The following is a 13,434-nucleotide window of genomic DNA, read 5'->3' as shown; positions in this document are numbered from 1 at the left end:
TCCATTCATTTACTTTACCAAAATTGTGTTTATTTATGCGATTTATTTAAATTTTTCACTATATATTTAGCTTAACCCTGGAACGGGCTGTAGTATGTACTGTACTGTATTGTACGATTACTAGCAGATAGAGAGAGAGCACAGGGTGCACAGATGGAGCACAGGAGCATGAGGCGTTTATAAAAATTAAAGTACAGTCCAAAGCAGTTCAAGACCCTAACTATTAACCAGCAATAGATGTAAGTGTATGTAAGTGCTCTCTTATGTTGCTTTCATTCATTCTTAATTTTTTATAAGTTTGTGTTTTGTGTTTTATTGAAATCGCAGCAATTTTGAATTGCAGTTAACTGGCTGTTCTTTTCGGTTCTGTCTAATGTCCTATCCAGAGAGATAAGTTATAGTATTTTTGTTAAATACTTTTAGTTGGACTCCTTTTTGCGTTGCGCCTGTTCGCGTTCCAGCGCGCGCTGCTTGGCCTTCTCGTAGATGGGCATCAGCTGGCCGGTCTCGCCCAGCATTTTCAGCAGCTCCACGATGAAGGGCAAGTAGTTATGTTTGCGACGCACGTTCTCCACCTTGTAGCGCTTTTTCTTCTGTACCTCGTACTGGATGTAGGAGCGCAAGCTGCTAATTTCAGTCTGACGATCTTCCTCTGTGTCCATGGCATCGGAAGCCGGATTGAGCAGCTTGTCTATCTGCTTCTCGTAGATGCGCTGACGGTCCGAGATCAGGGCCATCAGGTTAAAGTGGATCTCACCGTCGCTGTAGCGTTGCATGCGCTTCTCAATGATTGGTCGCACCACATCAATCCAGTTTTGATCCGGCTTGATCTCACCGAGATCGATGGGTCCCTCGCGGAGGCCATCAAGCTCATACAAACGTCCTTTAATAGGGATATATCCCACAAAGTGGTAGAGATCCTCGTCCTTGCTCTGGTTCTTCATGTCCAGCTCGAAGAGAGTCTGCCGGGCGAAGGAGTTGTGCACTGTGCGTATCTGGGAGGAATTGCTCAACGTCAGGCCCTTGTTGTAGGGATCGAAGCACTGGCAAAATTCCTTGAAGTTGGCCAGCGTCTCGCCCAGTTTGATGTCCTCGTGTTCCAGGTTCATCAGCAAACTGAGAATGGCCTGCGTGGCGCAGGCATTGTTGATCACTTGCTTGGCAAAGAATATATCTTCCTTGTCCAGCACCACCTTGCCAGCGGGCTCGTCCTCCTGCACCCATTTGAAGAGAAATATCAATCCGTGTATAGGCTCCAGGTTCTTGAACGATTCACTGTCCAGGCTCCATATTTCCTCCACCTGAGCGCCATCGCAACCTGGCAATCGGAGAAATTTGCAAACATTACTGGATTGGAGCTGCCGGCGCGTCGGTATGCATCCAAGGAGCGGCGTCCCGGAAAGCGCGGCCAATTGAAAAACTTACCAAATTCGCGAATCAGCTCCGTGAACACGCCCGGATCGCTCTCAATGAGACACCAGTTGCCAGCACCTTCGCTCATGTTTGCTTTTGTACTTATTTACTTGTCTTTATTTGACAATTTAACCACACAAATTTCTACTGTTGCAATTTTTGTCAACTCACAGAATTCCCAGGGGGTTGCCAGACCAGGAAGTGCACGAAATTAGAGGTGGGCCGTGAACATCGATGTTTGTTAGGCCACAATCTATATTTTGATCTCCGTTTCAAAGAGGATGGAGTGTGGATTTCAAAAACAGCTTTTGAGTAGAAACTCGTCCAGAACTTCACGAGAAAGTCCACTTTCTTCCTTACCTTTTTTTCCTTACATTTAAGAATCTGGCAATTTTTTTCATCGTCCCTTTTTCGACAGAGTGGCAGCACCGTTGCTTGTCCGCCATGACACAAAGCAAAAGCGGTGAAAGAAGAAGAAGCAGCGAAACGAAAAAAATATGTGCAAGCAAATCTCACGAAAGAAAATGAAATTTACTGCACTTGCAGCTTGTGAAATGTAAACGAATAATGTGTATTCGAGAGACGAGATAATAAAACGTATTTTAGTGCAATTTTTATATGTCCCACAACCAACTGAATGCGTGAAAAGATGAAGCGAAAATACGATATCAATTGCGTGCTGCAGCAGAAGCACCAACAAAATCTGTGTTTGTTGTAGCTATACATGTATATATATATGTACAAATATATACATAATAAAAAAGAGAGTCCGGCGGAAAATTGGCAATTGCGTTTATGCAAATGAGAAACTACAGAGCGCCCCACAAATAAGTTCCGACCCGCGTACATAAATTAATTCAAAGCGAGTCCCGCGCGCCACACACAAAAAGTGTGAAGGAGGTGAGAGAAAGAGGCGCGAAAAATTCGCAACAAAATGGTTGTCTCAAAAGACAACAAGCGTCGCCGCAAGGAGACTGATACTCCGCCACCAGCTGCCGCGGCTGCGGCTGCGGCAGCGGCATCCGCTGCTGCTGCTGTGGAGTCATCACCCGAAATGCCCAAGAGGTGAGTGTGTCTCGTCTCCTATCTCTATCAGGTGCTGCTGCTGCCACAGCACTCTATTGTTGTTGCAAATTGAGTTTGATCATAAATACATCTGTGTGTATTTACGTTAGTGTACACTGTCCGTGTGTGCGTGCGCGCGTGTGTGTGTGTGCGTGTGTAATCCAATAGAGATGACGTCGCAGGGCCCCTGGAAATGGTGTGAGCTTGTGTGCGGGTGCCACTGCCATTGCGGGAGTGCGAGGAGTGGGAGGAGAGTAGTATGAGGCGTAGATGGGGCATGGGGTTGGGGTTGGGGCTGGTGATGGTGATGGAAGGGGGCACTGGACTCCGCAGTTGTATAAGTAAAATCGTCAACATCGTGTCGTGGCGTTGTTGTTTGCTGCCGTCTAGCTATTGCTGAAGGGGTGTTTCGCATCGCTCTGACTGGCTCTGGTATGAGGAGCAGGCAGTCAGGCAGTCATTCAGTCAGTCAGTCAGTCAGTCTCCCCCATGCAGGTGGATTGGGACAGTTTATAGTCGCTAACTGGGACAGTAGCTACACAATTTAAATGTAGGGAATGTATCTATTTTTACGTGGTGGAAAATTGATTTATTGAACAGCAGTTTAGATATAAATTGGGATTAATGCGACAGTAAATTCCGTGTTCCGTGTGGCCTGTGACCACTGTAACTGCGTGTGTATCTGTGCAGTTCACTGCATTGTTTCTTTGATTTTGGGCCTGAAATTAATATTTACCTTCGTAATTGTATATCAAAATGCATTTGTGCCCAATTAAAAGTCACTCACACCATTTCCATTTTCCAATTTCTCCTCTCTCTTTCTCTTTTGTTCCTTCTCTGTCTCTGTCTCTATCTCTGTCTCTCTCTTTTTCTGTTGCAGAACCAAGGTGCAGGCCCAGCGGAAGTTCGCCCAGGGCCAGAGTGCGCCCAGCAGCTCGTCGAGTGGTATGGCATACAGCAGCGTCGTGGCAGCAGCGGCTGGAGCAGGAGCAGGAGGCACTGGCCCGAGCACTTCGGGTGCAGAGAGCTCGCAGCCGCCCATCGAGATACTGCCCAACAAGTGTCCCAAGCCGCAGGATTTCCTCACGTTTCTATGCTTTCGCGGCACACCCGCTTTGCCCGCTCATCTCGACTATCTGAATCAGGGTAAATCCAAGGATTCAAAAGAATCCGAGGCAGCATTGCCGGGCAACAACAACAACAACAACAATAACAGCAGCAAGAAGGCCCAGAACAGTCGAGCGGTCAACAACAAGAAGAAACGTGGCAGGCCGGCCAAGGGCGGAGCGGCAGCAACGAAGAAGAGAGAGGCGGAGGTTGAGCCGGAGCCACGGCCACAGCAGCCAGCAGGGGCTGATAAGTCATCAACAGCAGCAGCAGCAGCATCGGCATCAGCAGCAGACAAAGCAGCAAGTGATAAACCCAATCTCATACCAGCAACAGGGGCTCCAACGACAGCGACAGCGACGACTTCAATGCTTCCCGGAGCTGTGCGAAAGCGAGCCGAAGTTGTTACCGATGGCAATCGACGTGGCGGCAGGGGCAGAGCAGCACCTGAGAACGCCACCAAAACCAACAGCAACAGCCTGGGTGCCGCCACATCATCAGCCACTGCAGCAGACACCAACAAGCGTCGTTCCAACCGTTCCAGCACCAAGGAGAGCAAGGCCATAATCGATGATCGGGCGGAGGAGGAGAAGCAGCATGAGGATGAGGAGGATGACGATGATGAATACTTTTCAGCCCATGATGCCACCTCCCGTAACGGGGATGAGGCCTCAAAGGAGGGCCCAGCGAAAGCCGAGCCAGCCAAAAGGGGGCGACCCGCAGCAGCAGCATCAGCCTCAGCCTCAGCAAAGAAACCATCATCGGAACCATCATCCGTAGCCGTTGCGGAGATTCCGCCTAAGGAAAAAGGACCCGCGAAGCGGTTAAGGCAACGGGAATCACCCATATTCATACCCTCGCCCGAGTCCTCGGGCCGGATGACGCGACAGCGGGCTTTTTTCGAGCCAGTCAAGGTGCCACCCCAGCAAGAGGAGCCAGAAAAGGCGAAAGAAGACTCCAAGAAGAAGAAGGAGAAGGATCCAGAGGAACCAAAGGGAGAGCAGCCACAGCCAGAGCCGGAACAGGAGCCGGCCAAGCAGCTCAAAGAAACAAAGGAGAAGACAAATTCTAGTATTTATGCCAAAGAAGCCAAGCAGCAGCAGAAGCAGCAACAGCAGCAGCTGGAGAACGGCGACAGCCAGCACGGCTCCGGCAGCAAGGGTAAAAAGAGTTTGAACGTCTTCGACTTCAGTTCCGACGATGAGCAGCCGCTGGCCAAGTCCATTAAGCTGAAGAAGGGCGCCAAGGGGGCCAGTCCCAAGAAGGGTAATGCCGCGGCGCCTCCACCAGCGGCCAGGAGTCGCAAAGCGGCCACCAAGAAGCAGGAAAAAGAGAAGGAAAAAGAAGAGGAAAAGGAAAAGGAGAAAGAAGTTGCGGTGGCAGCAACACTCGCAGCGACAGCGGAGTCAAACAAACGCGGGGCGGCCAAGGCGGGAAAGAAAAAAGCTGAGGACCCACCGGCCGATGAGCAGGACCTGGCGCCCCCCTGCCCAAAGAAAGCCACGACAAATGCCCGTCCAGGACGAAAGACAGCCAAGAGCAAAGCCACAGCGGAAGAAGCAGCCGCTGTTGAGGTGGAACCCCAGCCACAGCGCTCGCAGCGGCCCTCGAGGAAGACCAAGGAGGCGGCGGCCATCTACATGGGAATCATGGGCCACAAGCTGCAGATGGCCGATGACGATGATGATGATCTCTCGCTGAGCAGCTACCCGGACATACCCAACGCCAAGGAGATGGAGAAGATGGAGAAGGAGATCAAAAAGAATGCGGCGGGAAAGTTGAACGTGCCCGAGGCAACGACGGTGCCAACGGCAGGTAAACAATCGCGAAAGCCGTCGCCCAAGCCACCTCCAAAGGGGGGAGCAGCAGCTCCAACAGCAGCTGCGTCAGAAGTACCCCGAGCAGATCCGCCCTCCCCACCCGAGTCGGAGGAGGAGAAGCCACCGCCTCCGGCAAGACGCGGACGACCCCCAAAGCAGGGAAAGGCAGCTACTGCTGCTGGTGCTTCTGCGCCCCCCGCCAAACCCCCCATCGAGGGAATGCTCGTAAAAAAGGGCTCGCTGACAAAGATGAGCGAACAGGCAAAGCCCAAAGCCAAGTCCGAACAGTCAAAAGTCGACTCCGACGAGGAGGAAGACTTTCTAATCAACGAGGAGCTGAACGAAACGAAACGCAATCTGGAGAAGAGTTTCAGCGACTCGGATGACGAGCCACTGGCCATCAAAGTGCCGTGTGTGCCCAAAGGAGCCAGCCAGGAGAAGGATAGTCCATTGCCAATGGCCGGCAAGCTATCAACCACCACACCCCACCGGCCATCAGCAAAGCTCCAGTCTGCTGTCGCTTCATCCGCCACCACAGCGACAACTTCGGCGGCGGTTCTTCCATCAGTGGTCGTCCAATCGATGCAGCTGCAGATCCAGGCGCCCATCATTCCCCCCTTGACCACACAGCAGCTTTCGTTGCTGCCGCTGGCCACCAAGCCAACGACAACGCAAGTGGCAACGACAACGCCAGTGGCGACGGCAACGCCAGTGGCGACGGCAACGCCAGTGGTGACGCCAGCGCTGACAACACTGCCCCTGCCCAGTGGCATCCAAGTGGCCGCATCCAATTGCATCTCCATTCCCCCTCTGAACTATACCCCGCTAAAGGTCATGGAGAAGAAGTCGCCGGTGCCGACATCAAAGATTCTCAATGTACCCGCCACCTATGCCCTGCCCGGAGGCAGTGCGGCCGCCGCAGTGGCGGTGGGCTTCCAAAAGACATCGTCGTATCTGCCGCAGGCATCGCCGCATTACCATTCCGGTTATGTTCGTCCCCCACCGACGCCCTCGCATCCGTTTGGCTCTGGGGGAGGCGGAGGCGGAGCGGGAGGAGGAGGAGGACCGTCTGGCAGCAAGACTCCTGCCCAGGGATCGCCACTGAAATACCAGACACCGCCAACAACCTATCCCCCACCCATTGAGGCCTACCAGTGCCCCAAGATCAATCCAAACTTCCTCACGCCCAAATACGAGCGTAGTCCACTGCCACCACGATCCTCGGCCTCGAGCACCTTTCCCACACCCTCGCCTGTGAAGTTTCTGCCCACGCCAACGTCCACGACGGTGGGCACGGGCACAGGCACAGGCACAGGCACAGGCACGGGCACGGGCACGGGTACCGCCTCCTCGTCGGCCACCAAAAGCCCCCTGGCACCGCCAACGACGCCTGCCACGCCGCCAGTCGTTGCATCCACCAGCCAGCCAGCAACAGTGGTGTTGCAGACGTCCAGCCTCAGTTCGAGCACAGCAACAGCCCCGCCGCCCAACCCGGCACCGCCGCCAGTGGCCTCCACGTCCGCGGCAGCTTCACAGCAAGTCAACGCAGCAGGAGTAGGCGCCCCAACGTCCACGCCAACGCCACCGCCTGCCCACAGTAACAGCAATGCAGGAGGCGCCGGCGGCAGTGGCGATCCCCTGAAAGACGAGATAAGCAGCTTTCTGGCGCAGGCTACGCTGATGCCCAGCAAGGAGGAGTCTGGGAAGATATTCGGGATAGCCAGCGTCAGCCTGGCCCAGAGTTCCGGCCCCGACAACACCAAGTGCACGCTGGGCAAGTGCGGATCGATCCACAAGCCTGTGCTGGGCCCGGTGGTGCCCACCGAGGGATACTTTGGGGACCAGCTGACCAGCAAGGAGCGGCGAAAGGCCAAGGTGAATATGACGCACGAGCAGATCCAGAAGTGGCTGATGGAGTGTTCCTCCAATCCGGATGAGATACTCCAGGACGATCTGGACGATGATTTCGATGACAATATGCGGGTGCAGCAGTCCACCACCCCGCCGCCCACGCGGGACGAGAAGGAGCTGAGCGCCAGCTTCTCATCCTCGTCGAAGAACACCCGCGGGGGAGATCTCGGCAAGAGCGAGAGCGCCTGGTCGGCCAAGGGGCCGTCGTTGAAGGCCACGCCCGTTGTGGTGACGCCCTCCAGTCGCAAGGAGCAGACGCAGGCGCAGGCCGACTGTGATGTCCTGGACGCCGAGAAATCATCGACGCCCGTGAATCTCACACAGAAATCGGAGCCAGCGGCGGACAAGACAGCGCCCGCTGACAAGAAATCAGTGACCGAGCGAAAGGCCAAGGAATCTGTCCGAACCAGGGCTGCTCCTCAGGCGCGCAGTGCGGCTACCACGCCTTCCGCTCCAACGCCCACCCCTGTCACGCCCACCAAGAGCACGCCACCAACACCGCCGCCGCCTGCTAGCAGTCAGCAGAAAGGGAACAAGGGGAAAAAGAATGCCACAGCAGCAGCAGCAGCAACAGCAGCAGCAGCAGTGTCTCCGCCACCACCACCGCCACCCACTCCGCCCACGCCCAAGCGGACGCCAGTGTACAACCAGAAGGCGAACAAGGCGACGACCCAGCAACAGGCAGAGACGAAGCAGCCACCACCTGCGGCAGCACCGAGTGCTTCAGCGAAGCGAGGAAGCGAATCTGTCTATGCCTTCGGCAAGGAAGAGGAGACCCCTGCGGGGGCCAAGCCAGGCAATCGCCGCAATCGGGTGGAGCCCGCCCCGACGCCACCGCCAGCGGCTGCAGCACCAGTGCCGAATGCGTTGAGTGAGCGGTCGCCGACCAAGAAGCGGGCGGCAGCCGCTGCAGCGGCCACTGCCGTCCAACTGACGCTCAGTCCCACCGAAAACTGCAAGATTGAGGGATCGAAACCCAAGACGGGACCGGGAAGGGCAGCCAAGAAGCAACAGCAGCAGGTGGCCCCTCCTCCGCCAACAGCAGCAGTGGAGCCGAGCGGCGACTCGGATCCCGAGGGAGCCACTTTCTACATACCCCTGCAGGGAGCGGGTGTCGGTGGCAGCGGCGACGGCGGCATCCAGGGAGTGGCCGTCAAGCTGGGACGCGAGGGCCCCGATGGACCCAACCAGAAGGTGGTGATGCAGGCCACGCTGGTGACCAAGGCCCAGATGGACACCAATTCGAAGCCGCTGCCCGAGTCCCTGAACACGAACGAGCTCGTAAAGACGCTCTTCCATGCGGCGTCCAACAATGATGCCGCCTCCACAACCAGCCTGAAGAGCCTGCCCAAGGCCAGCACCTCAGCGGCATCTGGAGCGGGAGCGGGAGCCGCCGGCGCAGGCACAGGCACAGGCGCAGGCGCAGGCGGTGCCTCGTCGAGTTTGGTGCGTGTCAATTCAAATTCGTCGCTCTTCTCGGGCTCCGCAAAGTCGCGGACAGCGGCCCAGACCAGCTCAACAGCGGCGGCCGTGGCCAAAAAGTACAAGGATGACACGCCCATCAAGATGGCCAATAATACGGCCTTCCCTCGGCACGACGATCCCACCCAAATGGTGGAGGCACCCATTTTCCGTCCGACGGAGAAGGAGTTTGCCGATCCCATCGAGTTCATCGAGCGAATCACACCGATTGCGGCCAGGTTTGGGATCTGTAAGATCATTCCACCAGCTAGCTTCAAGCCAGAGTGTCGGATATCGGACGAGATGCGGTTCACGGCGTACAATCAGTACGTGCACAAGATGCTGCATCGGTGGGGGCCCAGTGCCAAGGAGTTGAGTGCCATCAAGAAGTACCTGGCCACCCAGAGCATTACGATGAATCATCCGCCTTGGATTGGCGGCATGGAGGTGGATCTGCCGCGGCTCTATCACACCGTCCAGGAACTGGGCGGCCTCAAGGAGGTCATCGAGAAGAAGAAGTGGTCGCGTGTGGCCGAGGAAATGTGCATACCGAAGCTGGCCCAGGACCGGGTGACCAAGCTGGATGACATCTACTGCAAGTACCTGTTGCCCTACGACACCCTGTCGCCGGCCGAGCGCCAGAAGCTCTTCGACGAGGTCGAGGCGGACTGGGCCAAGCGGGAGGCCAGAGCCAGACGGAATGCGGATCGGTTTGTCAACACGGAGAGCGTCTCGAACGAGGAGGATGACCTGAGCAGCGACGAGGATGAGGAGTCGGAGGAGGAGATCGATGGCGTGTCCATGGAGTGCATTGTCAAGGGCAGGAGCATGCCCCTCAGCCAGTTCTACCGCATCGCGAGGAACACAATGGCTCTGTGGTTCAAGAGCACCGATCCCACCGTCAACGAGGTGGAGGCCGAGTTCTGGCGCCATGTCGCCGTCCGCGACAGTCATGTGTGTGTCCATTCGGGATCCATCGACAGCTCTGGCTGGGGCTATGGCTTCCCCAGTCCCGGTCCCAAGGGCAAGGGCTCGAACTATGCTCGCCATCCGTGGAACCTCAAGGTTCTCACCAACAATGCTGGCTCAGTGCTGCGTTCGTTGGGACCCGTGATGGGCGTCACCGTGCCCACCCTCCACGTGGGCATGCTCTTCTCGGCGTGCTGCTGGTACCGGGATCCGCATGGTCTGTCCTGGATTGAATACCTCCACACGGGTGCCTCCAAGCTGTGGTACGGCATACCCGACGATCAGAGCGCCAATTTCAGATCCGCACTCACATCGCTGATCCCCACCCACTGCCAGAACAAGACCATTTGGCTGCCCTGCGATACGGTGATGGTGCCCCCGCACATGCTGACGGACCGGGGGGTGTCTCTGTGCCGCATCGAGCAGAAGCCTGGCGAGTTTATTGTGGTCTTTCCCCGGGCCTACACCTCCAGCCTGGCCACCGGCTATGTGGTCTCGGAGAGTGTCTATTTCGCCACCATGTCGTGGCTGGATTTGGCCAAAGATGATTTCAGGGTAAGTCTGTCCACATTCCATGTTGCAATCGGGAGAATCAAGGCTTATCAATTTGAAATGTTTCAGGACATCCATGAGAGCTGCGAGCCAGCAATGTTCTCGCTGGAACAGCTGCTGTTCGCCCTGGGCTATGACCAGCGCGTCAACCCCGATACCCTCCATCAAATGCTGCCCATGCTGAACGAGGTCTGCGAGAAGGAATCTGCAGCACGAGAACAGCTTAGAGTGAGTCTTCCCTTCCACGATCCTTGGGTTTCATTCAGTATAAACTATAAATTATAATTTTGTGCGTTTCAGGCCGCTGGCGTGACATCCACCGAAAAAGTGCAGGCCGAAAAGGGCCAAAAGGCCAAGAAGCAACAACAGCCACCGCACAAGTCCATCGAAAGTGAATGCGATCTCTGTCGTGCCAATCTGTACATATCCATGGTGCGCACCGACGACGGCAACGTCTACTGTTTGCAGCACGCCCTAAAGAACCTCAACAATGGCAACATCCAGGCGAAGCAATGCAAGCTCATTTACGCATACAACGTGGACGACATACAGCAGTTGATACGCCAGCTGCAGGAGAAGATACACCACAAGGCGGCCGTAAAGAAAAAGTAGCACCGTCGGCGTCGTTACTAATCTGGCGGCGCTACCCCACAGATATTCATACGGCAAAGAAAAAGACGCTGTGTTGTACATAGATTATAAAGAAAAATAATTGTATACGCATGTGATTCGCCCAAAGCCCAGGCCCAGGAGTACACATTGGAAATGAATGCGAAGCGCATCGAAACACGGATATACATATACGATTTATCTCCCAGTTAACACACTAACTGACACTATTACTAACTGTAAAATAAGAGAGTATAGGATCGAAGTGGATCGGATTGGATGATCCCATTTACATTTCAATGTGTGGCAATGCTTTCAATTTATCTAGTTTATACAGAAATTTGTGAGGATATACGTATAAGAAGTTTGCAATGAATTTTTTTTTGTTTTCCATTTTAAATTGTAGTTTTTTGTTATGCACTGTACTACCACTGTCCCTCCTATTCCTACCCCAACCCCTACCCTTAACCCGAGAAATGTTATTAACCTCTGCGTCCCCTCCCCTTCCCATCCTTTGTGTTATTGTATATATTTAGTAGAGACAGCCCCTAGTGTATATGTATATGTATGGATTAAGTCGGGAGACCACTCCCTCAAAGAACGGATAATGCTAACATGTTGCAATTTATACTACCTTTTATACGGTTAAGCTAACGTTAATTACCATAGCATCCAGACACAGCCCCCGCATAGAGAGAGACACAGAGAGAGAGAGAGAGAGAGAGAGAGAGCATCCGTAGCAATAGCGCAGAATGGACATCCCGGCACTCGCAATAAAAAGTAATAAAAAAACTAACGAAAGCTAAAGTTACTATCATGGAAACATTTAACTAAAGACAAAAGCCTAGCCACACTACAGGACTACAGGACACTTCATATTACACACAGAAAGAGTACTTTTCATTCAACCAAAAAACAAGGAGCGAAGCGGCAATTTTCTGAATGAAAAAAGAGAAAAACCTTCATTAGATGTTCAATGTATTTATATAGTAGTAATAATACAATATTTAAGTAACAAGTGCAACAATAAATCTTAACGCGATATATCAGAGCTGCACTGTACTGTCTATAAGTTATGGGCTACATTACACACACGTTTCTCTTCCCTTCACATCACTTCTCTCTCTTTGGAGGGGATGGGGTCACACTTCTACACTTCTAGTCTAATCTGCTTACTTTTTCTGCTCTAATTTGTTGGCTAGACCTTGGGTTTCTTAAGGGCTGGCAGGCAGTCTGAGCTGCTCACCGCCTGGCGTTTGACAGCAACACTGGGCGTGTTGGCCACCACATCCTCCAGCTGACGCTTCAGCTCCGACACCTGGGTGGTCAGTTCTGTTATGCAGCCCGTCGCCTCATGTAGGCGGCGATCCTGTGTCTTGCGGGCAGCCTCCAGACTGCGCACCTTCGACGCGAGCAGCCTTTGCTGCTGGTATTGCCGCTGCAGCATTATGTTGAGGCGTCCACGAGTGGAATTGGCTTGGTTGCCGGCACTGAGTGGAGCCAGCTGCACTATGGCCTGCTGGACAATGGCATGATCCACGGGCTGGCACTCCCGTTTGACGCCACTAAAGCTGATATCCCCCAGGGGGCCACAGACTAGCAGTCGTGTACCCGAGGACTCGGCCAGCTGCTTACGGTGTTCTTGCTTGAAATCAGTGGCAATCTTCTCATCAAAGTGCTCAATGGCCATGGAGGAGATGTCACGTAGCTCCTGCAGCACTTCGTGCGGACGCAATGGTTTTGATGTTGTCAGCAGCAGTCTCAGAATCTCGCCAATCTCGTCCAGGACACGGCCTGGTATGAAGCAGCACATATTGAGGTCAATAAACTTCGAATAGGTCATCGTCAGCATGGATATGCGCGTCTCAATGGATGTGAGTATGTCCGAGTGCCGCGACAGGGGGTGATTCCTGCAAGCAGTGCGAAGATGCATTCACAAAGATCTCGGTGCTGCTCCTATCTGGACTTACCTTCGCTCCGATTCGCGACGCGGCAGCATAGACTTGATACGCTTGAAAATCTTGGCATGTTCCATGATAATCTTGTTGAATCCCAGGTTCAGCACTTGCTGGCCCGTATAATTGAAGTGAGTGCACACCTGGCAGGAGGAGAGTTTCGTGGAACCATCCAGAGTTAGTCACAGGTCGGATTTTATGCACTTCTCATACAACTGCTTACCTCGCGCTTTTTGGCAACTTCGTCATACGGCATATACTCGAATATGTCCATCAGCACTGTCTGCGGTAAGTCAAGTAAATTCATGTTGAATCTCTATCCAATTTCCCCAATTTTGTTCCTCAGAAATGAGGAAGTTGTTTGCAAACACAAAAAAGTCTGGAACTATATTTTTCTGTCTCAGTCTCACATCCAGTGTGACAGCGTACTTATCAATAAAATATACCGTCCGACCCTCAGAAATATTCCGAAGCATACAGTCTTACTTTAAAAATATACCGTAAATATACTGACGAATTATTTGTATTCATAATTCCAACATATTCCTCGACAATATTACTAGTTAGCTGGA

At 53.5% G+C, this 13,434-nt stretch overlaps 3 protein-coding genes across 3 annotated transcripts; 1 reads left to right on the top strand and 2 right to left on the bottom strand.

Annotated features, from left to right (window-relative positions):
- Positions 1-4: 4 nt before the first annotated feature.
- Positions 5-1,615, bottom strand: LOC108151594 (ubiquitin carboxyl-terminal hydrolase isozyme L5). Its single transcript, XM_017280273.2, has 2 exons — positions 1,426-1,615; positions 5-1,318 (listed from the first exon to the last, which is right to left on the bottom strand). The coding sequence occupies exons 1-2, from the start codon at positions 1,499-1,501 to the stop codon at positions 420-422; spliced, it is 975 nt and encodes a 324-aa protein (XP_017135762.1). The 5' UTR covers positions 1,502-1,615; the 3' UTR covers positions 5-419.
- Positions 1,616-1,859: 244 nt separating this feature from the next.
- On the top strand, positions 1,860-11,956 carry LOC108151593 (mucin-19). Its single transcript, XM_017280272.2, has 4 exons — positions 1,860-2,478; positions 3,359-10,301; positions 10,368-10,526; positions 10,599-11,956. Exons 1-4 carry the CDS (start codon positions 2,348-2,350, stop codon positions 10,908-10,910), a joined length of 7,545 nt encoding a protein of 2,514 aa, XP_017135761.1. The 5' UTR covers positions 1,860-2,347; the 3' UTR covers positions 10,911-11,956.
- On the bottom strand, positions 11,873-13,299 carry LOC108151595 (F-box only protein 28). The gene is made up of 3 exons (XM_017280274.2): positions 13,086-13,299; positions 12,878-13,005; positions 11,873-12,817 (listed from the first exon to the last, which is right to left on the bottom strand). Exons 1-3 carry the CDS (start codon positions 13,167-13,169, stop codon positions 12,106-12,108), a joined length of 924 nt encoding a protein of 307 aa, XP_017135763.1. The 5' UTR covers positions 13,170-13,299; the 3' UTR covers positions 11,873-12,105.
- Between the last annotated feature and the right edge of the window lie 135 nt (positions 13,300-13,434).

This window comes from Drosophila miranda, chromosome XR (genome assembly GCF_003369915.1).
Source record: "Drosophila miranda strain MSH22 chromosome XR, D.miranda_PacBio2.1, whole genome shotgun sequence".
Classification (NCBI taxonomy): Eukaryota; Metazoa; Arthropoda; class Insecta; order Diptera; family Drosophilidae; genus Drosophila; species Drosophila miranda.
This window is presented reverse-complemented; position numbering and strand designations above follow the sequence as displayed.